The 24,708-nt window shown below is 54.1% G+C and overlaps 1 protein-coding gene across 3 annotated transcripts; it reads right to left on the bottom strand.

The window, feature by feature from the left end:
• Nucleotides 1-15,195: 15,195 nt before the first annotated feature.
• Nucleotides 15,196-18,226, bottom strand: Cryaa (crystallin alpha A). 3 transcript variants are annotated; one of them, XM_012947927.2, is made up of 4 exons: nt 18,038-18,226; nt 17,694-17,780; nt 16,622-16,744; nt 15,196-15,405 (listed from the first exon to the last, which is right to left on the bottom strand). In XM_012947927.2, the coding sequence occupies exons 1-4, from the start codon at nt 18,224-18,226 to the stop codon at nt 15,196-15,198; spliced, it is 609 nt and encodes a 202-aa protein (XP_012803381.1). The 3 variants fall into 3 exon arrangements, with proteins under 3 accessions (XP_012803381.1, XP_004654564.1, XP_004654565.1); XM_004654507.2 differs by having other exon boundaries at nt 17,712-17,780; XM_004654508.2 differs by lacking the exon at nt 17,694-17,780.
• Nucleotides 18,227-24,708: the final 6,482 nt, after the last annotated feature.

The following is a 24,708-nucleotide window of genomic DNA, read 5'->3' as shown; positions in this document are numbered from 1 at the left end:
ATTGTTATGGTGGTGGTGGTAATGAAAGTGAGGACAATGATGGTGTGGATGTGATCATGGGCAAGAAAATTATGGTGGTGGTTTGTGATAGTGATGGTGGTAGTGGTGTCTTGAGATAACGATGGTGGTGATGTGAGGTTGATGACGGGGATGGTGTTGAGGTGACAGTGGTGATAAAGGAAAGGATGGTGGTGGTGTTATAGTTCATGGTGACTTAAAGAGGACAAGACAGAAACCTACTGTGTGTTTTGCATCTTCTCTGCTCATGAGAATGGACCTCTCACCTAGATATATATCATTAACCCTCCTTACGGGAGGGACAGAGGCAGAGTTCTGATTCCCACCAGGCTCCCTGGCCTTCGTGACTGTGACCCGGGGCGGCACACGGGGAAACCCACAGAGAACCAGCGCTGGAAAGGATTTTAGAGGTTTTGATGAAGGGCTAGGGGGCTGAGGTTGCCTAGAGTCCCATTCTGATGCAGGAAGGCACCCTGTGTCCCCGGAGACACAGGGGCAGCACCCCGCCCTGGGGGGATGCTGAGGAAGTCTGCGCCAGGAATGGAACTCAGTGTCCTGCTGGTCTGAGACTGAGCACGGCAGCCACAGGCACCTCCCTGGGCAGGTGCTGGCTCCTGCAGGGCCACTGTCCACTCACAGATTCACTTGGCTCTGGGGTATCACAGTGTGAAGGGGCACAGCTGAAGGTTTGGGAATGCTTGCACGGTGGTGTCCACTGTGTGGTCAGGGAAGGCCTCTGGAAGTCGGACAGCGAGGGGGAGTAATGGGCCAAGAACAGAGACCTGGAGGGTTCAAGACAAAGAGAGCAGAAGGCTCAAGGAGGTAAGCGCCCCCAAACCTAGGCAACTTCTTCCTGCCATGCCTCCACGTCACGTCCCTTTCTGCAGAAGTCACAGTGCCACACACCCTCCCAGGACTATGGCAAAAGTTAAACACTGTGACACATCCCAGTCGTCGCCGGTGCAGACTGAGGCAGGAACTAGACAGTTGCCACTTCTTTCTTCACTCTCAGAAGCAGGACTTCAGGGGACAGTGCCCGTGAAAACCAGGCCACAGCCACTGTGCACACTGACCCAAAACAAGAGCACTCGTGCCCACAGGGACCGTGCACAGACAGCAGCAAAAACACACGAGCGTGCACAGGTATAGAGAGGCACATAGGCATGCACTCTCATCCATGAATATGCACCACATTGACGCATGTGCATGCCAACATTCCATGTATACATGCATGGGTGTGCTTGTTTCTGGGCATGTGTTCACACACACACACACACGATTCATCAGACATGTGTACATGGATGTATGTTTATGATGAAAACACACACTCAGGACCGCAGTCACCACGTGCCACCACGGTGCATGCGTCTGTGGCCTCTGGGTCTCTCCCTTCTCCTGCTTTGGGCTCCGTGACCACTATGCGGAGCGGCAGTGCGGATCTCGGAAGCTGGGCTCAGAGGCCACATTGAGTGACACCCTTTGCTCTGCACAGAGCCCTCCGCTGCATTTGCAGCCCCCAGGGTGCATGGTGAGTATGTGCGTGCCAGGGCCTGCTGTGCCCACTCACTCCTGCCTGGCTCTTGCTGGCAGGTGGCGGAGGGCAGGGTGCAGGAGAGGACCTATGGGTCCTTGGAACTTCCCACTGCCCATCCTCCCTGGCCATGAACCCCCCATCTTTTTTTTTTTTTTTTGAGGTAGGGTCTCACTCTAGCCCAGGCTGACCTGGAACTCACTATGTAGTCTCAGGGTGGCCTCGAACTCATGGTGATCCTCCTACCTCTGCCTCCCGAGTGCTGGGATTAAAGGCGTGCACCACCATGCCCACTTACCCCCCAACTACCCCCTCTGCCCTGGCATCTTAATTCATCACTGTTGGCCGGCTAAGCTCCAGCTGGTCCCTCAACAGCCGTGCCATGGAGTACTGGAGTCCCCACTAGAGAGATGAAAAAAACTGAAGCCCAAAGAGGTGGGCAGCTTGGCCTTAAGCCAGCAAAAGGGAGGGGAGAATGAGGTCACCTCTCTTCAAACCGGAGTTATTCACATTAGTGTCACAGTGACATTCAACGGCGCATGTTTGAGTCACAGCGTGGGCACCGAAGAGCTGTCACTGTGGTGGGCGGGCCCTTTCCAGGGAGGTCATGACCTCACCTAGGGGAGGTGACCAAGCAGCATTGGAAGGGACCCCCCTCAACGCCCACCCCGTCCCCTGTTGTCCTTCCCATGGGTCGTGTTTCTCCCCCACCCCTCCCCACACGTCCTTCCTACTCCTCCCTCCCAGCGTGACCTTCCCATGGCTTACCTCTCTGCATCAACCCCAGCTCCGCAGCTGACAGCCCCTTGAGCTATGAGACCTGGGGGAGGAGAGGAGCCTGTTCCAGGAGGGGCACTGGGCAGGAAGATAGAAGGTGCCCCCTCTTGGTCCCATGAAATCTTGCAGTGGCCTTGGCATTGCTGGGAGCCAGTTTCCAACGCATCAGAAGCCTGTGAGGAAAGAAAAAAATGAAGTGCGTCCCCCCCCAACACGGTAACACCCCTCCCAAAATGTCACCCGCATGCTGTCCTTCACCACACTGCTGGATGCCTGAGTGAGCCTTTACCCGGTCTACGAGAGTGGCAAAATGCCCATTTCTAGCCTTGCTTTCAGAGATGCCTACTCTGCCTACTCTCACCCACCCAGGCCTGGCCCACTAGTCACATCCAAGGCGTCGATCCCAAGCCCTTCCTCAGGCAACCCATTTGCCTCACAGGCAGGATCCAGGCCCCGCCCCCACCAATGTCACCAGCCCTAGAGATAGGGACAGAAAGCCTTGTACCCTGGAAGCCACATGCAAGGCTGTTAACATGAATATAAAGGAGGGGCTGGAGGGATGGCTTAGCAGCAGTTAAGGCATTTGCCTGTAAAGCCAAAGAACCCAGGTTCGATTCCCCAGGACCCACATAAGCCAGATGTACAAGGTGGCACATGAGTCTGGAGTTTGTTTGCAGTGGCTGGAGGCCCTGGTGTGCCCATTCTGTGTGTGTGTGTCCCAAATAAAAAAAGAAGATAAAGGACATTTTATTGATCACTAAGATGCTGAAAATTCAGTAAATCTAAAGCTCCTATCGGTCACTTTCAGACAAAGTGTGGGTGCCCTCCCCTTCGCCTTTGGAACCTCTCCCGGTTCTTCCTGCTGACAGCGACCTTGTGACTTGCTCAAGGTTACCCTTGCCTGAGGGTGTGGCCTCAGGCCTCAAGCTCTCTGATAAAGGTCGTGAGCACTGTTGACAGTAGAAAGGAGGACAGTGTCACCTGGACTGCAGAGACACAGCGACACAGTGCAAGGTCGGCTCTGGTCCTCGGGGCCACGCACACTGGGCAGCCCCCCAGCCCCAGTTCCGTCCTTCATGAAACGGAGCAGCCATGCTCATTTCTTGGGCAGAATTCCAAGGCCCACAGACCTCAGAGTCACCTGCAGGCTTTGTAACAGCCCAGGATACCGTTCCCCTGCAGTTGAGGGAGCCCCCAAGACTCAGGGGCGGGTGTGCCAGTGCCGGGCTAGCCTTGAGATCCACCACCGCGGGTCATTGGAAAGTCAGCCATGGGCGAGAGAACCACAGGTGAGACATCCCTGTGAGTGCTGTGAGTTGGAACAAGCCAACAGGCCATGACACTGACCCTCATGTCACCAGGAGTCACCCACCTGGGTCCTGAACTCAGCAGGAAGATGTTTGGGGGCAAGGAGCCTGGCCTTAAGTCTGGTCTTTTTTAAAAAATATTTTATTTATTTATTTACTTATTTGTTTGTAAACAGAGAATAGAAGAGAGACAGACAGGAGAATGGACCCACCAGGCCCTCCAGCCACTGCAACTGAACTCCAGATGCGTGCACCACCTTGTGCATCTGGCTGACGTGGGTCGGCAAGCACTTAACCACTAAGCCATCTCTCCAGCCCAAGTCTGGTCTTTTGAGTGAGGATGGCCCTAAGAAACCTTCAAAACTGGGAAACACTATCCCATCTCCTCCATGTCACTTCTTCCCTTCTCACTCAAATTCGCAAATCGCTCTCTCCACCTAGGTGTGCCCCCAGGACCTCCTGTCCCCCAAACTACCTTTTTTTTTGATGGTCACTCTGCCCAGAAAATGTTCCACTCCCTCAGACCTACCCAGAACATTGTTTGAAATAAGCAGGTGTTTCTACTAATTCATACTCAAAAGTGAATGGCTGGACCAGGGAGATGGCTAAGTGGCTAAAGGAGCTTGCTTGCAAAGCCTACTGACCCAGGCTTGATTTCCCCAGTGCCCACATAAAGCCAGACACAAAAAGTGGCACAGCAGAGCATGACGGTGCACGCCTTTAATCTCAGCACTCGGGAAGCAGAGGTAGGAGGATCGCAGTGAGTTTGAACCCACACTGAGACTACATAGTGAATTCCAGGTCAGCCTGGGCTAGAGTGAGACTCTACCTTAAAAAAAAAAAGTGGGGCTGGAGAGATGGCTTAACAGTTGAGCGCTTGCCTGTGAAGCCTAAGGACCCTAGTTTGAGGCTCGATTCCCCAGGACCTACATTAGCCAGATGCACAAGGGGACGCACGCGTCTGGAGTTTGTTTGCAGTGGCTGGAGACCCTGCCTCTTTCTCTCTGTCTGTTGCTCTCAAATAAATAAATAAATAATTTTTTTAAAGTGGCATATATATCTGGTGCTTATTTGCAGCAGCAAGAGACACTGGCATGCCACACACACACACACACAAACACAAACTATGTGCAAATAAATAATTTAAGTGAATGGCTGCCAGTTAACTTGAATGTCCTCTGATTGGTAGAGAACTTAGAGAACTGAAAGTGGGAAGCCATCCATGGTCCAGGCACGGCCCCACACTGCCATGGGTAGGAGCCGAGGGAGGCTGAGCCCCAAGCTGGACTCCTGGGAAAAGAAGCTCAGGAGAGGGAGAGGCCATGACAGCTCACTCCTGGGCCTTCCCTCTTCTGTAATGGAACCCAGCCTCTGGTTTACCACATTGCGGGTGACAGCAGTAGGGTCGCCATCGCCCGCTGTCAAGGCACAAGCTCCCCAGCACTGGCCTGCTATGACCCAGGTCAAAAGTGAGGATGCGGGCCGGGCGTGGTGGCACACGCCTTTAATTCCAGCACTTGGGAGGCAGAGATAGGAGGATGGATGTGAGTTTTGAGACCACCCTAAGACTACAGAGTGAATTCCAGGTCAGCCTGGGCTACAGTGAGACCCTACCTCGAAAAAAAAAAAGTGGGGATGCAGGCTGGAGGTTTGATTCCCCAGGACCCATGTAAGCCAGATGCACAAGGGGGCGCATGCACCTGGAGTTCATTTGCAGTGGCTGGAGGCCCTGGAGCTCCCATTCTCTCCCCCTCTCTCTGCCTCTTTCTCTCTTCCAAATAAACAAATACTATATATATTTTGTAAAGTGGGAATGCCTCATCTGCAGGTTTTTCTGTTGCTGCCCATTTCCTGGGGTGTCCATTGGACGCATGAACCCCTCCAGCCCTCCTGATGGGGGGAGTATGCGCAGGGGGGTTATATAAATCCCTCCCATCGCCCTGAGTGCACACAGACTATGCAGGCTCCCAAACACCCCTCCTTCTCCGTCCCTACCCTTCTACCCAGGCCCTTTCCCAAGCTCTGCTCCTCCCCAGTGCCCAGTGTCAAATCAAGGTCACCTTTGGACACAGCCTCAGGGGCATGGTCCCTGAGCACTGATGTCCTGCATCCTTCCTGGCACAGGGCAGGACCTGACCCCTGACAGCAGAGTCTCTATCCCCTGGAGAGAGCTGACGCAGCACATGTCCTGGTCTCAGGCACAAGTGCTTGGGGCCTGCGTGCCTGTGGCAGCGCCCCAGACCAGGTTGGCAGCTGCCCTGAGAGTCTGTTAATAGGTGACTTCCCGGGTGGACACCGGACATGAGGTCATCTGTGGGGAGGCACCGTGGGTTACCATGGAGATGTGTAGACCAGAAACCCAGGCTTCCCGCATCAGAATGCAGCTCTGGGAGTCAGGAGTGGGTGGTCTCTAGCTCACCGTCTCAGGTGGAGGTGTCAGGAGCCAGCTCTGTAAAGGGGAGACGTCTGTGGATTGCTGTCTTTCATTAAAGGCATCGTGAGCCACTCATTGCTGTCTACTGAAAACTCAGTGAGTCACGATATTACCTCATCCACTACCGTAGGAACCCTTCCCTTCATGGGCCACGGTGTTTAATCCACTCTGGCCAGTCAGCCGCTGAGCCCTGGCTCCCACCACCCCGGGCCTGCCGCCTTCCACCCTGCACACTCCTCCACCGTCAAAGTGAGTTGCTGTCTGTCCTACAAACACCAGGCGCTTGGTGAGAAGGCAGGAATGGAGATGCGCAAGAAAGGCAAGGACGGGTGGCACAGGGTCACAGGGATGTCATCATGCTTGTGTGTGGTCATTCTTAAAAAAAAAAAAAAAAAGGTATGTTTGGGCTGGAGAGATGGCTTAGTGGTTAAGGCACTTGCCTATGAAGCTGAAGGACCCGGGTTTGATTCCCCAGAACCCACATAAGCCAGATGCGCATGGAGTTTGTTTGCAGTGGCTGGAGACCCTGGAGTGCCCATTCTCTCTCTCTTGCTCTTCTCTTATAAATAAATATTTTTTATAAAGGGGGCCAGGCATGGTGGCTCGTGCCTTTAATCCCAGCACTCTGGAGGAAAAGGTAGGAACTGTGAGTTCAAGGCCACCCTGAGACTACATAATGAATTCCAGGTCAGCCTGGGCTAAAGTGAGACCCTACCTCAAAAAAAAAAAAATAATAATAATAATAAGTTTGTCTAACTTCTAAATCCCAGAGCTGAGACATGTAACTTCACACGGAAGAGAAGTCATCAGTGATATAATTAAGGGTGGACGTGAAACCTGGGTCAGTTACCCTGAACTCTGTGACGACAGCCCGATACGAAGTCGCACACAGGCAGGCAGAATTGCATGTGGTCATAGCAACAGGAAGGAGTTCAAGTGTAGACAGAGGCGGAGCCCGGGCATGCTTCCCATTCCCTCAACACCGAGTGCCACAGTGCCCGTGGACGTAGGCGCAGAGGAGGAGGGAGAGCCGCCCTGGCCCCTCCAAGGGCACTTGGCCCTGCCCACACCTTCACTCTCCCCTCTGAATGCATTCCAGGCCACCCCACATGTGGTCATCTGTTCTGGCAGAGCACCCATCGAGTGTTGCTGGGCCTGGGTGGACCCCTTCCACAAACCCAGGGCACAAGGGCAGCTGCAGGCAGGTCCTGAGAGCCGGTGGCTCTGAGTGGACAGTTGGAATTCCTCCCCTCCCCCCAGCCCCCAGGTCCTCAGGCCACCCCACCAGGGTTTCCACCCCTGCAGACCATCTACTTCCTTCCATTTTCCATCACGGAAAGGAAACAAGGACTTGGGGGGGGGTGGTCTCCTGAGATGCCCACAGGTGAAACCCCAGCACTCAATCCTGCCATCCCGCCGCCACTGCACGGCATGGTGGGCAGCGAGGCCCTCTGAGCAAGGCCTCTCCCCGTGGGAAAGCAGCGCGGAGTTGGTAGGATGCCTCGGGAGGCCCCTGAAGACTACAGATGGATTTGGGGTGTTCCTGTCTTCCCACCTGGCCTTCCGGGTCTGTTGTGTTCTGGGACGGTGTCCCTGTGCCCCTCACCCATCTGCACACCAGACGGAAACGCGGAGACAGCCCTGTGCAGACGCCCACGCGGGGGCTTTACACGGCCGGGTTTGGAGCCCGGCAGCTTTCACACGCGAGTTCTCCTTCATGGTGGAGGCACTGAAGGGCTCCGGGCTCAGGCACAAAAGAGCAAAATAGTGAGCTGCCCAGCTCCTCATAGCATTCCTTCCCGTGACCTTCAAGTGCCCTTGAGCAGGAGGCAGAGGTTTTTGTTTTTTGTGGGTTTTTTTTTTTTTTTTTTTTTGTCCTCAAAGTGGTGAAACAAGAACAAAATGTTTTTGTGTCATTGCATGGCTCAAGTTCAAGTAGAAATCAGAGGAAAGATAGTGCAATGAGACGCAGGTAACAGAGACCGGAGGACGGCTCTGTCCATTACAGGCGGGCGGGCGTGTGTTTGCCCGTGCACGTGTGCTCCTCCCGCATGCTGTGTGTCTGTGCTTGTGCGTGTGGAGACCTTTGCACGTGTGCTCACACAGGCACGCACGCTCGTGACACTGCGTCTATCTCCCTTTCGGCTCCGTTCTAACGCTAGCACTCTGCACACGCAGGGTTGGGGCCGGCCCGCCCGCCTCTCTAGCAAACTCATTCCTCAGCCAGGAATCTTGGAGGAAATCCCACAGCCGTGGAGCCTGCAGCCTCTCAGCCTGGGAGCGGATGCTGAGGGGCCTCTGACAGCTGCAGCCTGGAGCAGAGCCACCCCCCTCACCGGGCCCCCAGGCTGCATGGGGCTCCCCCTTCCCAAGCATCCACCTCCAGTCTTGAAGGCAACAAGTTGTTACCCTTAAGGCGGACCCTTGTCCCCAACCTCCAACACTCCCCCGACGCTTTTCCTTCCAAGCTGAACTGTCTGGCAAGGGAACACAGGTCTCTGGGGTACGGCAGGCTGCAGCACGCGGTGCCGGGCTAGGCAGGACTTCTGATCATGTGACCTGGACACCTAAATCGGCTGGAGCAGTCAGCCAGGCCTCTCTGCCCTGCCCCCACACTGATCTCTGTGGGCGTGGCCGGGAGGAGGCTGCTCTGACCAGTCTGCCAGGCAATCCAAGGAAGAGGCCAGGACTCCTGGGGTCCAGCCAGACTCACGTAGCTCTGCACAGGAGACCTCCCTCAGGGCACACAGTGCTGGCCTCTCCTCATTCACATGATTTTTCAAACAACAATGATACCCAGAACGCTCATCATAAGAAACCATGGCCTCACAGTTTGTGGGGTCCGTGGCGCAGGCTTCCTGCTGGCCACAGTTCCTGGAGTAGGGGTCTCCCACCGCGAGTCACCGCACAGCCACGAGGCTCCCAGAGCCAGGCATTGTAGATGTTTGCCTGAACCAGTGAAGGTGACCTTTCAGGCTCGGGCTCCTGAGTCTGCTGGCCAAGGTCTTTGCACTCAAGCAAGACTTCTGCTGCCACCTGGTGGCGAGACTGGGAAACACCAGTGGTCAGGGAGGAAAAAAGAAATCCAATATCCTCACCCATAGGGTACACTCGCCAAGTGACTCAATTCCTTTAACAAAACAAAACATTTTTGTTTATGTATTTGTAAGCAACAAGAGACAGACAGACAGACAGAAAATAGGCGTGTCAGGGCCTCCACCCACTGGAAATGAACTCTCCAGATGCATGTACCACTTTGTGCGCCTGGCTTTACGTGGGCCCTGGGGAATCGAACCTAGGCTTTGCAGGTAAGCACCTTAACTACTCAGCCAACTCTTCAGCCCCCAAGTGGCTTGATTTCTAAGACTCTATCTTCTCACCTACCATGCATGACCCATTTCACAGGCTTCTGGGTGTGGGCAGCATGAGGGCTTCCATTCGCCAGTGTGACAGACCTGAGACTCCATTAATGCTTTCCCGATGATGGTAGTGGTGATGGTGGTAATGATGACATCATAGTGGTGGTATCGATGACAATGAAGATGGTGATGGCAATGACACTGACCCTGACTCTCAAGATGAATTTGTGGTTCCAAGAAGGACCCAGGGATGATTCTTGCCCCTGAACCACGCAGGTATCCTGATATTCAGGAAGCCTGGGAAAGGTGCCAACACAAAGAGCTAGAAGTTGAGATATGGAGAGATGGCTCAGCAGTTAAGGCGCTTGCCTGTGAAGCCTAAGGACCCAGTTTCAATTCCCCAGGACCCACATAAGCCAGATGCACAAGGTGGTGCATGTGTCTGGAGTTCATTTGCAGTGGCTGGAGACCCTGATGTGCCCATTCTCTCTCACACTATTTGCCTCTTTCTCTTTCTGTCAAATAAATAAATAAAATATTTGAGGGCTGGAGAGATGGCTTAGTGCTTAAGGTACTTGCCTGAGAAGCCTAAGGACCCAGGTTTGATTCTCCAGGCCCCACGTAAACCAGACGCACAAGGTGGCACATGCATCTGGGGTTCATTGGCAGTGGCTGGAGGCCCTGATGTGCCCATTCTCACTCTCTCTTGCTCTTTCCCTTTCTCTGGCTATAAGAAATGAATAAAAATAAAATCTTTAAAAAATAAATTATTTTTTAAAAAGACCTAGAAGTTGAGACTCCAAGACCAGCAAGGCAGCATGCAATGAGTCTCCGCAAGCCACCGCCCCCACATTTGGGAAGCAGCCATCGGCATTCAAGCACTGTCCTCATCTTCCTGGTGCTGAGGGTCACCAGGCAGGACTGTACCCAGGCAGATCCCTGGACCTGGCACTTGAGGCTGGTTTGGAGGGTGTGGACAGGCCAAGGAGTCTACAAACCAGTGTGGTTCTTGGGTTTTGGCTAAAGAATCATCCCCGGGTCCTTCTTGGAACCACAAATTCATCTTAAGGTTATGGGGTTCTGGCTAATTCTCCACTGTTCCGTGACTACCATAGGCTTCACAGTGGGCAGAGCAGACTCAATGAGGAGACAGAGCAGGAAACAGATATAGTTAAGCCTCAGGGACCCCTAAAATATAGCACAAATCATGGGCACCAGAGATAAATGAGTCAGAGGGAGAGAGTTGGATTTGGCCAACAGACCTTGCAGTGGCTGGGCAATCAGGTGGGTGAAAAGCTTGGGGCTGGCCCCACATGGGCAGAGTAAGCTGGGCAAAGAGGAGAGGAGAGCAGGTAGTCCATCAGCCCAGGAATTCTTCCCACAACCTGTAGGACTGACAGAAACAGAAGCCCAATGGCCAGGGAACCAAGAATAGCTGGTCAGATACTAAGAGGGCAGCTGAGCGGCCATAGATCATGGACCAGCTACAGTAGGCGGGGCCTACTGCTATGGCAACATCACACTGATGTCATAGCATCACAGTGACGCTGAAGTGGGCCAAAGTCACCTACCCCAGCCCAGCCCATTGAAATAAACCCAGGGAGGGCCCCAGGATGCCGGGCCTTGCCTTTTGCTGCCCTCTGGGGTCTCGATGTATCTCTGGCAGAGCTGAATGAGGGGGAGACAATGCTGGTCCCTAAGGCCACCTTAAGATGACAATCAGCAGGCTGATGATATGGCTTTAGAAGGTAAAGGCATTTGCTTACAAGGGCTGATGGCCCCAGGTTCGATTCCCCAGGACCCACATAAAACCAGATGCACAAAGTGGCACATGCATCTGGAGTTTGTTTGCAGCAATAAGAGGCCCTGATTTGCCCATGCACTCGCTTTCTCTCTCTCTTTCTCTCTCTCTCTCTCTCTCTCTCTCTCTCTTTTTATGTCTCAAAAATAAATAAATAAGACCAGGCATCATGGTGCACACCTTTAATCCCAGCACTCGGGAGGCAGAGGTAGAAGGATCACTGTGAGTTCAAGACTACCCTGAGACTCCATAGTGAATTCCAGGTCAGCCTGGACTAGAATGAAACCCTACCTCAAAAAACCAATATAGGGCTGGAGAGATGGCTTAGCGGTTAAGCGCTTGCCTGTGAAGCCTAAGGACCCCGGTTCGAGGCTCGGTTCCCCAGGTCCCACGTTAGCCAGATGCACAAGGGGGCGCACGCGTCTGGAGTTCGTTTGCGGAGGCTGGAGGCCCTGGCGTGCCCATTCTCTCTCTCTCCCTCTATCTGTCTTTCTCTCTGTGCCTGTCGCTCTCAAATAAATAAATAAATAATTAAAAATATATATAAAAAAAACAATATATATATTGGGCTGGAGGGATGGCTTAGCGGTTAAGCGCTTGCCTGTGAAGCCTAAGGACCCCAGTTCGAGGCTCGGTTCCCCAGGTCCCACGTTAGCCAGATGCACAAGGGGGCGCACGCGTCTGGAGTTCGTTTGCAGAGGCTGGAAGCCCTGGCGGGCCCATTCTCTCTCTCTCCCTCTACCTGTCTTTCTCTCTGTGTCTGTCGCTCTCAAATAAATAAATAAATAAATTTTTTAAAAAATTTAAAAAAAAACAATAAATATATATATATATATGTGTGTGTGTGTGTGTGTGTGTGTGTGTGTATATATATATTTTTTTTTTTTTAAGTTGCCTATCAACTCTGTGCCTGCAGTGGGTCTTAGGCCCTTGGCTCCACAGTAGCCACAGTGACAGCGAGTCACCTGAAAGCCTGGGCGTGGAGTGCTGTTCACAGCAGATCCCTTGGTGAGGAGACCCAGGTGTCTCCTGTGTGTAGATGGCCCCAGATAAGGAAAGGCAGCCAGACTCCAGGAGATATCTGTCCCAGCCTAGGAAAGACCTTGCGGCTTCTTTGAGTGGTTTCAGGTGGATCTGCCTGAGGGCACCTCCACAGCTGCAAAGCAGTCCTGGCCACAGCCTCTGTTATTCCCAAAGTAAGAAACAGGATGGTTTAGTGGTTAAGGCAGTTGCCTGTGGAGCCCAAGGATCCATGTTCCACTCCCCAGGTCCCACATCAGCCAGATGCACAAGGTGACGCAAGCACGAAAGGTCGCACATGCACACAAGATGGCACACGTGTCTGGAGTTTGATTGCAGTGGCTGGAAGCCCTGGCAAGCCAATTCTCTCTCTCTCTCTCTCTCTCTCTCTCTCTCTCTCTCTCTCTCTCTCTCTTTCCTTTCTCTCGCTGTCATAAAGGCATGTGCCACCACACCCAGCAAAAGAAAAGAAAGAAACACACAGAGGGAGGACATGGGCAAAGACAAGAGGAAATGAATGGCCCTCCTCTTTTGTAATATTCATTTATTTATTGGAGAGAGAGACAGAGACAGAGAGAAAGTGGAAGAGAGAGAATGGGCACATTAGGGCCACCAGCCACTGTAAACGAACTTCAGATGCATGCACCTCCTTGTGCACCTGGCTTACATGGATACTGGGGAATCAAACCTGGGTCCTTAGGCTTTGCAGGTAAGTGCCTTAACTGCTAAGCCATCTCTCCAGCCCTCCTCCTTTTTGTTTTTTTAAATAAGGACTCAGGTTGTGACAGTACCAGTGTGAAAACCTCTGTCACCTCCATGAAGACCCTATTCCTAAAGCCAGCCACATTCTGAGGGACTTGGGGCTAGGGCTTCAGCATATAATTTGGAGGAACACGAGATGATTCACACAGTCTGAGCAAGAGCTGTAAGGGATGTGAATCCTCAGACACCCAAGACCAGCCCGATCCTCTGCCCGCAGCCAGGCCTAACAGGACCCCCACCCTCCCTCCCGACCAACCAGGAGAAGAAAGAGCCGGCCCCCTTGGGGATGCAGCAGGTGGCAAACGGAAGGCTGGCGTGGGACAGCAGAACCAGGACTTCCCAGGCCCAGCCACAGTGTAGTGGCCACTTCCGCTTCAGGGGACTTCCCACCTAAATTAAATGGCAGAGCCGGACGTGGTGGCGCACGCCTTTAATCCCAGCACTTGGGAGGCGGGGGTTGGAGAATCGCCATGAGTTCCAGGCCAGCCTGAGACTAGATAGTGAATTCCAGGTCAGCCTGGCTACAGTGAGACCGTACCTCTAAAAAAAGGAGGAGGAGGAAGAAGAGGAGGAAAAAGAAAGAAAAGAAATTAATTAACTAACTAGTTTAGTGGCAGAATAGCCAGTGGGGGATAGGGCCTGTGGGAAACAACAGGGCGGGTGAGTCTAGGGGATCTCTCCAGAAGAAAACCGTTCTGTACAAGAGACCAAGCCAAAACTAACAGAGGTGTGCGTTCCCTGCGGTAGGGTAAATGCGTGTGTGCCCACATGCGTGCAGTATGACGTGTGTGTGGAATATGTATGTGTGGAGTGCTGGTGCACATAGTAAGCGTGTGATGCGTGTATGTGCTGTGTGGTACGAGTGACATGTATGGGATGCATATGTGGTGCACACGGTGTATGGTGTGTGTGCGTGTGACGGCTGGTATCCATTGCGTTACGTGCCATACACGTGATGGGAAGTGTGTAGTGTGTGATAGGTTGTGTGTGGAGGCCATGTGTGTGGCATGTTGTATGTGGGGTATGCATGACACAGTGGGGGTGCACACGCGGGGTGTTGTGTTCGTGGTGGGTGCTGTGTGGTGTACATGAATGTGGGCTGGGCGGCAGGTCGTCTGTGGTGGGGGCATGCCTACAGGATACGACGGTGCGCGGCGCACGCGGTGCGTGTGCTGCGTCCGTGGTGCGTAGTATGCACTGAGCTGTGTGCCATGCATGCGATGGGCAGGGTGTGTGAGGTGCCTCCTGGGCACAGGACCACTTGCCAAGCCTGACTGTGCTCGAAGAGGCTGTGGAAACTGAAGGCCTGCCGGCTGCCGCCTCGGCCTCCACGGAAGACTGCGGCAAGTCCTCCCCCTGCAGGCGCCTGAGCGGAGCAACGAGCCTCTGTGGGTGCTGTTGCTGGGACCCTCGAGCCCTGCTCACCACAAGTCCCCAGGCCCCTATCTGCTCCAGGGAGGACATCACGGACCCCCCAGCACAGAGTTAAGACACGGCACTTCAGAGCAATCGTGGAGGGGCCCCTCCCATGGGTTTAGGAGACAGGACAGGACAGGGCACCAGAGACCCTCACAGAGCAGGCAGGACAGGAGACCCCCACTTCCCCTCACTCCACCACCCCTGAGGAAGACAGCATGACACCAGACTGCAAGTTGCTTCTGTCACCTGCTCTTTATTGTCTGCCAGGGGCTGCATTCTCGTGGGTGACCGGAGTCCCCGTGAGCAATACTACATAGAGAAAGGTTATGGGAAGATGGTCTGAGAGAAGCAGGCTGCTGGAGCCCAGCGCGCCAAGCTGTCGGAAGTGTGGGCAGAGCCCACTGTGGGAAGCTGCCATCCAGGGGCTCAGCAAGGGGCGTTCTCAAGGTCGGTCATCTCCTCATCCACTCTGCCCTTGGAGCAGAGCTCAGACAGCGCATCCTTGGAGGTCAAGGTCTTGTCTAAAAACTGGGATGCGGTCACTCCCACTGACCAGCCGATGTTGGACCTGGACCACCCTGAGTCCGCAGCACCTCAGGCCAAGGCCCCCCGAGCTCTCTGAGCCACTCTCTCAAACTCTCACCCCTCTGAGAAGACGGGAAGGAAATGAAGAAAAGGGAGGGAGGAGGGAAGGAAGGCAGACCCTTTGCTGCGGTCCCTAGGCTCAATGGTCAGGGACCTTAGGGGGCAGCCGAGGTGAGGCCTGCTTAGGACGAGGGCGCCGAGCTGGGCTTCTCCTCCCGCGACACGGGAATGGCCCGCTCGCTGTGGCCAGCATCCAGGCCAGACTGGACCTTGGGGCCAGAGAAGGTCAGCATGCCGTCCGCGGACAGGGAGCAGGAGAGAGCGGACTGGTCCACGTTGGAAGGCAGGCGGTAGCGACGGTGGAACTCACGAGAAATGTAGCCGTGGTCGTCCTGCATCCAGCGGGGAGGGACATAGTCAGGGGCGGCCACCTCCCAAGCAAGCCCTTTCTCAGACCACACAGGAGGGGCTCTCAAAGGAAGGGCCCAGCACCACTGATAGGTCTTTTCCCCACCCCCCACCGTGAGGTTTACAGTTACACCCTGGCTCCTAGAATTTCAGCAGAGCCTCTTGGGCCCCAGGCCCTGGCTTCAGAGAGAACGCTGGCAAAAACTAAGCATACTGGCTCGTGGCCACTGTGCCGTGGAGTCACATTTGGTCCTGAGACATAGTTCACTCGGAGGGATCTGCTGAGTCTGGCCCTGGCACTCAGCTCTTCCCTTCCCTCAAACACAAAGGGATTGCACAGTCCCATCTAATGGGTCAGAAAGCCACCGTCTCTCTCCGGATGCCCTGAGCTCCCAGGCTCAGCTCCCTTGGTCCAACTTCCTCCTCCTCTTTTGGGGCAAAAGCTGAGAGCTAGAGGGAACCTTCCCCAGCCTGACAGGTTAATCAGCCTCAGCCTGGCCTGGCCCAAGCTAGGAGATCGCAGCCGAACAAGAGCTCAGCTCCCCCGACCACTGCTTTTGTCCTTTCCTTCACAGAAAACCCCAGCCAGGCGACACTGGGACTTGAGCTGAGACCCTTACATGCAATCCCTCTCCATAGTGTGGCCCACAAGAGAGGCTGCTTTGAGCATGGGCTCCCTCACACCAAAGTCTACGGGTCTCCAAGCAGGTGACTGATGGGGGAGAAGCCTGCCCCATCTGGTACTAGGTGCGGGACCTCGGCAAGCAGGGGGCACCTCCTTGTGCCTTGGCGCTGCCACACACTAACTGGAGAGGCATCTGCCCGGCTTTTGGCACTTCTGTGAACACTGGCTCTGCTGTCTCCACACCCTCCCGAGCCAGGTGTAAGGTGGAAACGTGGCTCAGAGACCTTCAGCTGTCCCCCACTCCCGGAGGGCCTTTCTGAGTTAACTCCCTGTCACCCAGCAGACCAGTGACAGCTGGGAGTGGTGTGCCAGGCAGGGACCCCACCCTGTGCCCCTGAGTGCCACTCACCCTACTGAACCATCCTAGCCAGTGCCCTAGGGGAGGCCAGCTGAGTGCGGGAGGGTGTGGCCTCCCCCAGCAGAGAATCTGAGCCCAACACTCCCCTCCAAACACATCTGCACACTCCTTCAGGGCGTGGGGTTCCTGCAGGTGGGCAGTGCCACCCAGAGCTCACCTGCCTCTCGTTGTGCTTGCCATGGATCTCCACAAAGTCTTCTAGCACCTTCACAGTGAGGTCCTCGGGAGAGAAATGCTTCACATCCAAGAAGATGACAAACTTGTCCCGGTCAGATCGCACCTGAAACCCAAACCCGTCTGTGAAGCTCCCTGGAGAGTCACTAGCTCCAGGGGTAGAGGTTGGGGGTGGGGAGGGAACTATGGGCTTCCTGATGGGTGGGCGAGACCAGCCAGGGAAGTGCCCAGCTTTATCAGAACAGACACTCAGCCACTCCTCTGTGCCAGCCTTCTCCTCCACGGGCCAAGTAGACCTGACATCTGGAGCTGGACTCACAGGTAAAACCTCCACTGACCTCCAGACCCAGGTACTCGGTCGGCTGGCTGGTTATGGGGTGGCTAATTGATCGGTCATGGGTTGGGTGGCTGGTTATAGGCTGGCTGGTTGGTTATGGATTGAGTGGCTCTGTACAGGTTGACCAGTTGTTTGCTTATGGTCAGAGACTAGATTGGGTGGCGTTTTAGAGGTCAGATGGCTGATCCATTGTGTTTAGGGGTTGGTTGTGGGTTGGTAGACTCATTATGGATTGGTTGCCTGTCTGGCATGAGCTGGTCAGCTGGTGGGACTACGGTTTGGAGTACATTCCCTGCAGCTCTACCCTGTCTCCATCAGCAGCCGCAGGGGCCCATCTCACCCAGCGGCAATGATGCTGACACCAGCCTTTCATACCCTCTCTTTTCCCTGGTCCCAGCTCAGAGCCCACCACCTCTGGGCACTCTGCTTCCTGGAGCTACAGTGGATCAGCTCGGGGGGGGGGGGGGGGGACGTGCTTGCTTCTAAAGCAGAGTGACTCGGCTCCTGCAGAGCTGCAAGCAGCTCCCATGAGAAGCAAGGTGGCCACTTGGCCTTGGCCGAGCCAGTGGGGAGGCTGAGTGGGAGCCCCAGGTCTCTGCAGCTTTGCTGGCAACAGAAGACCCCTCTCTACGATAAGGAAGCCCCTCTGTTCTCTGGGCAGCGCACCCACCCGCGCCCAGCAGGGAAAGTGTGGAGAGCAGCAGGCCAGAACGCCCGCCGCTGCCGTGACACTTGCCTTGATGGGGCTGTTCTTGGGGTTTCCAGCATGTGGTTGGTTCATTAGAAACCACATATGGGTCATGAGCTGATGGGAGGAAAAGACAGTGGTCGGCTCGGGTGGGCCTCCTCCTCCGACCCCCTCCCCAGCGGCTGGGAGGTTCTGGTAGCTGGAGGGGGGGATACAGGTGCCCACCCAGCCTCTGCAGGTGACCAGGCTGGGAGAGGTGAGGGCGGTGGCAAGAAGGGGCAGCTGGTGGCCCCTCGGGAATCCTTAGCTGTCCTCTGCCAAAGTCAGTTGCCCCTCTGGCCAGCAAAGAGAGGCTAGTGCGGCTTACAGCTTACCTCGGAGATGCCGGAGTCCAGCACAGTGCGGAAGAGGGACTGGCGGTAGTAAGGGCTGATGGTGGAAGACAGGAAGGGCAGTAAATCGTACTCGAAGAGCCCCTCGCCGAAGAACTGGTCGAACAGCCGGCTGGGGTAGAAGGGCCCCAGGGCACGCTTGAACCAGGGGTGCTGGATGGTGACGTCCATGTTCCGCTTGAGCACTGCAGGGGACCGGAGGCTGGTAGTGAGTCAGGCAGGGGCCTCTGGGCAGTGCAGTGAGGAGCTGGCTGGCCGGCCCGCCCTATATACCCCTGGACAGAATGGAGGTATTAAGGGATTTCTGCAAATGCCTGCGCTCAGCGCAAGAGGGAGACTGCACTGTCAGCAACACTCCTGGCCTGCACCCCCTCTCGCCTCAGCGCCAGGGGTGCACGCTGATCAGAAGGGGCCTGCACGGAACCCGGCTGTCCCCAAGGAGTTGTCGCACCCCCACACTTGCTCGCGGAGGGAGACCGTGGACGGTTTCATCCCGAGGTCCCGGGACAATGCGGGTGCTTCGCTCCCTGTCCCCAGGGACCCTCATGGCGTCCCTGCTTCACGGATGGGAAGGCTGAGACACAGAGATGACCACATGGACCCAGAGCTCGTGGCTTCAGTGGCAACAGTGTGGTGTCTCTCAAGAGCAGAAGGTCCTCTGTTTCTTCTGAGAGAAAGATCACAAGTCCTCCTGAAACCTCAGGGAACTCAGACTATGGAAGTTCAAGACACAGCAGGAGCAGCTGGTTTGGCACCCGTGGAAAGGCCATGCCGGCTCACTCAAGGCTTCGCAGAGGAGGGGGGCCACAGGGACAGGAGGAGGCCAGGTGTGCCACACAGAGCAATCTCCAGAATACGGGGGTCCTGGTTTCATAAACGCAGCCAGGCAGGCTGTTGGAAGCACACAGACCCCCAAAGGAGAGCAGTAATGAAGCCGAGTTTGTTTCAGAACGCCCTAGCTCCTTCTGGTCTCTTCCAGAGTCTGTCTTTTTTTGTTTTGTTTCTCAAGGTAGGGTCTCACTGTAGCCCAGACTGACCTGGAATTCACTCTGTATCCTCAGGGTGGCCTCGAACTCACAGCAATCCTCCTACCTCTGCCTCCCAAGTGCTGGGATTAAAGGCGTGCGCCACCACACCCGGCTTTGTCTTTTTCTTTTTTTTTTTTTTTTTCAGGTAGTGTCTCACTCTAGCTCAGGCTGGTCTGGAACTCGCTTTGGAGTCCCAGCCTGGCCTTCACCTCACAGCAATCCTCCCACCTCTGCCTCCCAAGTACAAGGATGATTTATAGGCATTTGTCACCATGCCCAGCACCACTTTTAAAAAATAAAATAAAATAAATTTATTTGTTTGAGGGGGAGAGAGAGAGTATGGGCATGCTAGAGCCTCTTGCCACTGCAAACAAATTCCAGATGCATGCACCACTTTGTGCATCTGGCTTTACATGGGTACTGGGAAATCAAACCAGGACCATCAGGCTTTGCAAGCAAGCACCTTTAATTGCTGAGCCATCTCCCTCCCCCTGGTCTTCCCACTTCTAAGGATTTTTTTTAATATTTTGTATTCATTTTATTTATTTATTTTAGAGAGAGAGAGAGAGTGAGGAAGAGGCAGAGAGAGAGAGAATAGGCATGCCAGAGCCTCCAGGTGCTGCAAACTCCTCTTAATGTCTCCTGATGCCTAGACCAGCTTCTACACAGCTCCAGTTCACATTTTAGAAATAAGTGCATGCTCAGGGCTGGAGAGATGACTCAGAAGCTAAGGCACTTACCTGCAAAGCCTAATGACCTCCATTCAATTCCCCAGTATCCATGTAAAGCCAGTTGCACTAAGTGGAGCATGTGTCTGGAATTCATTTGCAGTGGCTAGAGGCTCTGCTGTACCCATCCTCCCTCCCTCCCCCTCTTTCTCCCTCTCCCTCTCTCATAAATAAATGTCAAGGCCCTTAGGGATCTTTGCAAATTCAACCCTGCCCATGAACTCAGAAGAGTGCAGGGATGGGGGTGGGGGCAAAGTGGACTAATCAAGTTGCCAGAAGGAATCTGCCTGACACCACCAAGATTGAGTCTGTGTTGGGCATGGGAACTACAGGGTATTCCCACATGGTACCTCTACCAGCCTCAGTCAGACCCCATCCTGGCCCCGAATCTCTGCATACCAGTTACATGTGAAGCACTCAAGTGAACCAGAGCCCTAGAAAGTTCTGAAGTGACCACTTCTGCCCAGTTTACAAGCCAGAGGACAGATCTCTCCTGATGTCCTCAGGTTCTGGCACCAAGTGCCAGTTAGGATGCAGATAACAAGTGCTTCAGGGGATGATGGGCACCTCCTAACTTCGCCCCCTCCCCACCCACATGCACACACCTACTGACCACTACATGGTAGTTTCTCTGGATCACCCCAGAAGGAAGGTCCCAGCGCCACTCCACCAGGAAAGTGGACTTTAGGAAGGCCAAGCGGCATGGCCAGGTCACTGCGCTGGGACGAAGGGGAGGGCATTCGATGCACACAGCTCAGGCTGCTTGTTGAGCTGGGGTCAACCTCTCAGCAGCGGCGGGGCATGTAAGCAGAGGAGGGTGGCAGTGCCAGGGCCGGGCACCTTTTCCTGGTGAGCAGGGAGGTCATGGCGGGGCTTTGCCGATGGAAGGGCGCTGGCCAGGACATGCTCGGTCCAACAAAGCCCGTGGTCAGGGCGGCACAGAGCCATCCCGGCGTGTGAGGCCAAGTGTAATGGCACAGGCCTAAATCCCAGACACATGGGAGGCTGAGGCAGGAAGATTAAAAGTTCAAGGTCTACCCGGGCAACTTAATGAAACCGCTTCAAAATAAAAAATAAAGAGGACTGGGGTATGTCGCAGTAGCAGAGCACTTGCCTAACATGAACAAGCCCTGGGTTCAAGCACAAGTGCCTAAAGAAGAAAGAGAGAGAGAGAGAGAGAGAGAGAGAGAGAGAGAGAGAAAGGAAGAAGGAAAGGAGGGAGGGAAGAAAGAAAAAGAAAGAAAGGAAGGAAGGAAGAAAAGAAGAAAGATGAGGGCTGGAGAGATGGCTTAGCAGTTAAGGTGCTTGCCTGCAAAGCCTAAGGACCCAGGTTCTACTCTCCAGATGACACATTAGCCAGGCCCACAAAGGTGAGGCAAGTGCAAGGTCACACATGCCCACCAGGTGGTGCAAGAGTCTAGAGTTCCATTGCAGTGGGTGAGCCCTGGCATGCCAATTCTCTCTCTCTCCTCTGTCTCTGTCTCTCTCTCTCTAAAAAAGAAAGAGAGAGAGACAGAGAGAGAGAGAGAGAGAGAGGAAGGAAAGAAGGAAGGAACTAGAGGGCTTGGCATTTTTGTTCAGACTTTTGCCGTCATTCCTACTTTTTTTTTAAAACTAAAACAAAAGAGATGTTTATTGAGAAAATAGTGAGAAAATCCCAAGTGTCAGGGCAAGCATGCTTCGAGTTACTTCTTGTATCCAAGAAGAGATAGAAAGGTAGGGGAGGATGGGCTAGAGATATGGCTCAGTGGTTAATAGCAGCACTTGCTTGTAAAGCCTGGTAGCCAGGTTTCAATTCCCCAGTACCCACGTAAAGCCAGATGCACAAAGTGGCACGTGTCTGGAGTTCATTGCCAGTGGCAGGAGGCCCTGGCGTGCCATACTCATTTTCTCTGTCTCTCTCAAATAAAGAAATAAAGTTTTTAAAGTTTTTAAAATTAAAGTAAAAAGCGTTAATAAATAAGATTTGACTTAGCAAGATGGTTGCACGGTTTGGCTCCCTACTCACGACCTTGGGCATGAAGGGGGGGCATGCTGTTGCGCCCCTACACCTGCCTCCGTGTGGTCAGGGGGGACAGGTTAGGACTGCAATCAGGGATGGGGACCGAGGTGCAAGGCTGGGGCCACATCCTGTGGGTCACACCCCTGCTCCTTGGAAGGTTGGGAACACCCACACGCTGGGCCCCAGCGGGCTCAGAGGGCACACAAAGGGTGAGCACCTGCCACAGGGCTGGCCTTTGGCATGAACCAGGCCCAGGTCTTCAGCACTGTGTGGTAACGGGCTAGACCAATGGGACTCCATGGTCCAGTTGGTCCTTGGGGACCATTTGACACCTGAGCTCAGGGGACTATGTGGAGTGACCTGCGGCTGCTAACACAAATTACCACACTCAATGACTTAAGCAACACAGACGTGTAATCCCAAAGTTCCGGAGGCCAGAAATCAGCATGGCCTCTCACGGAGTGAAAATCATGCATCAGCCTGGCATGGTGGCGCACGCCTTTAATCCTAGCACTCAGGAGGCAGAGGTAGGAGGATAGCCGTGAGTTCGAGGCCACCCTCAGACTACGTAGAGAATTCCAGGTCAACCTGGGCTAGAATGAGACCGTACCCCGAAAAACTCCAAAGACAAAATAAAATCATGGATCTGAGTGGGTTGGGCCCCCAGAGGCTCTGAGGAGAACCCACTTCCTGCTTTGCTAGCTCCTTCCAGTCCATGGCCTTTCCTGAACCTCGTAGTAAAAGATGTTCATGCAGGACAATTGCGCCCAACTGCTGCATGCCACCATTCCCTATCCTGGGGCCAGCGACACCCCTGCCCTGTACAGCTCCGGGTTAATGTGCCCCGGGTTCTGGAACCTGGCATGTGGTGACCACTGTTGTCCCAGCCACAAACAAATGAGGGCGACTATCACCAGGGCAGCTTTCAGGCAGGCCTGTCCTCGCTCTGTGTGGCCTGCTGGGCCATCCCAGTGAGCAGGACCTGGCTTACAGAAAAGCCAGAAATAATGGTCAATACCCACCCATATGGCTCAAGTTCACGGCTCCGTTCACCTCACACCTCAGTTGTCCAGGGCTTCTGGTTTCACCTCCAAAGACCTCATGGCTTCTCCTAAGGCCAGCTGGGCCTGTAAGCCAGGGTCTGCTTCGTCGTAGAGAGCTCATCAGTCCTTGACTGATACTGGCTGAGTCCTGTCTATGCCTCAGACACCTTTTTTATTTTCCTTTTTAAACTTTTTTAAAAACTATTTTATTCTGTTTATTTATTTGACGGGGGGGGGGGAGAGGGAGAGAGAGAACAAGCACCATTGTAAATGAACTCCAGACGCATGTGCCACATTGTGCATCTGGCTTATGTGGGACCTGGGGAATCGAACCTTGGGTCCTTTAGCTTTGTGTGCGAGTGTGACATTGTGTGCTTGTGCCACTGTGTGCCTGGCTATGTGGGACCTGGAGTTTCGAACATGAGTTCTTAGGCTTTGCAGGCAAGCGCCTTAACCGCTAAGCCATCTCTGCAGCCCCTGGGTTCTTGGCTAAAATCCTAGGTCTCACGTTGATAATGTCTGTTGGGTACTGAAATGCCCCCAGAGGCTCATGTGTTAAAGCCTTGGTCTCCACGATGGTGATATTGGGAGGTAGCAGAGCCTTTAGGATGTGGGGCCTAGTGGGGGGAAGATATAGTTGGGATGAAGTATCTCTCCCCATCCTCCCCCCCAGAGAAAACACTCAAGTGTTGAAGACTTGGTTTCCAACCCCAGCAGAATTCAGCAGCAGGGCTTTGGGGCAGGGATCGGGTCAGGAGGGCACCACCTTCGTGAATCCATCACTGTACTCAGAATTGACGGGAGGTGGCGGAAGGTAGCTGGAGGGGTTTGTGGTTGAGGACGTGACTTCGGGGGGGTATGTCTCTGCTTCCTGGGTGCCATGAGGGCAGCCACTTTGCTCCGTCACTTGTTTGCTGATGTAAATGCTGTGACTGACCAGAGCTTAGGGACAAGAGCCTGCCAAGGACAGACTGAACCCTCTAAAACCATCAACGAAAAATATTGACCAACTCATAGAGGTCCTTATGTCATTGGGGATGTGTCCTGAAAGTGGCCAGTGGACCCTGGTCTCTTCTGTCCTCTCCTGTTTCCTGGCTCAGCAGACAAGTGGCTTGCTCCCCCGTCAGCAGATACCTATCCTCATGAGGGTCTAAGGCCCTGGAGCTCGACCTTGCACTGGAACTCCCAAAACCATAAGCCAAACACCAGACCTCTCCCTTTTCCCTTGCTTCATTATCCTGATGAGGAGCTGCCTGACTTCAAAGCCACACCGCGACAGCAGCGGCAGGAGGCCCTGACGGGCTCCAAGTGTCGCTTGGGTGTCGTGTCTGGGGAATTAAAATCTATAACACCAACTAAAGGTTATTCATTGTTCCTGTCAGCCACCAATGTGAATAATGTTGGCATAAAAGACGCCTCCCTTTGGCTGGTCTACATTCTAGCAACTTTGACACAAGTAACAGTCAACCCTCAGCGTTCAAGGCATCTAGAAGGTTGCTGTGAACACTGAATTAGCAAGTACTGAAAACACTAAAAGTCACTGGGCTGGAGAGACAAGTAGGTGAGTACAAGGTCTGCCTCACAGCATGAGAGCCTGAATTCTATCCCCAGAACCCATGTAAAAATCCCAGACAGGGGTCTGGAGAGATGGCTAAGTGGTTTAAGCCCTTGCATGCAAAGCCAAAGGACCCAGGTTTGATTCCCCAGGACCAATGTAAGCCAGATGCACAAGGTAGTGTATGCATCTGGAGTTGGTTTGCAGTGGCTGGAGGCCCTGGTGCTCCCATTCCCTCTCTCTCTCTCTCTCTCTCTCTCTCTCTCTCTCTCTCTCTCTCTCTCTCTCTCAAATAGA

The sequence above is a fragment of the Jaculus jaculus genome, chromosome 5 (genome assembly GCF_020740685.1).
Source record: "Jaculus jaculus isolate mJacJac1 chromosome 5, mJacJac1.mat.Y.cur, whole genome shotgun sequence".
In the NCBI taxonomy this organism is placed as follows: domain Eukaryota; kingdom Metazoa; phylum Chordata; class Mammalia; order Rodentia; family Dipodidae; genus Jaculus; species Jaculus jaculus.
The sequence above is the reverse complement of the archived record's forward strand: the minus strand, read 5'-3'. Positions and strand labels throughout refer to the sequence as shown.

Excerpts from the sequence above, each read along its gene's own strand:
- Cryaa (XM_012947927.2), bottom strand. The coding sequence starts at position 18,226 with ATGGACGTCACCATCCAGCACCCCTGGTTCAAGCGTGCCCTGGGGCCC. Across the intron at positions 17,781-18,037 it reads TGGACTCCGGCATCTCCGAG|CTCATGACCCATATGTGGTT; the intron begins GTAAGCTGTAAG and ends TCCTCCCATCAG. Across the intron at positions 15,406-16,621 it reads GCAAGCACAACGAGAGGCAG|GACGACCACGGCTACATTTC; the intron begins GTGAGCTCTGGG and ends CGCTGGATGCAG.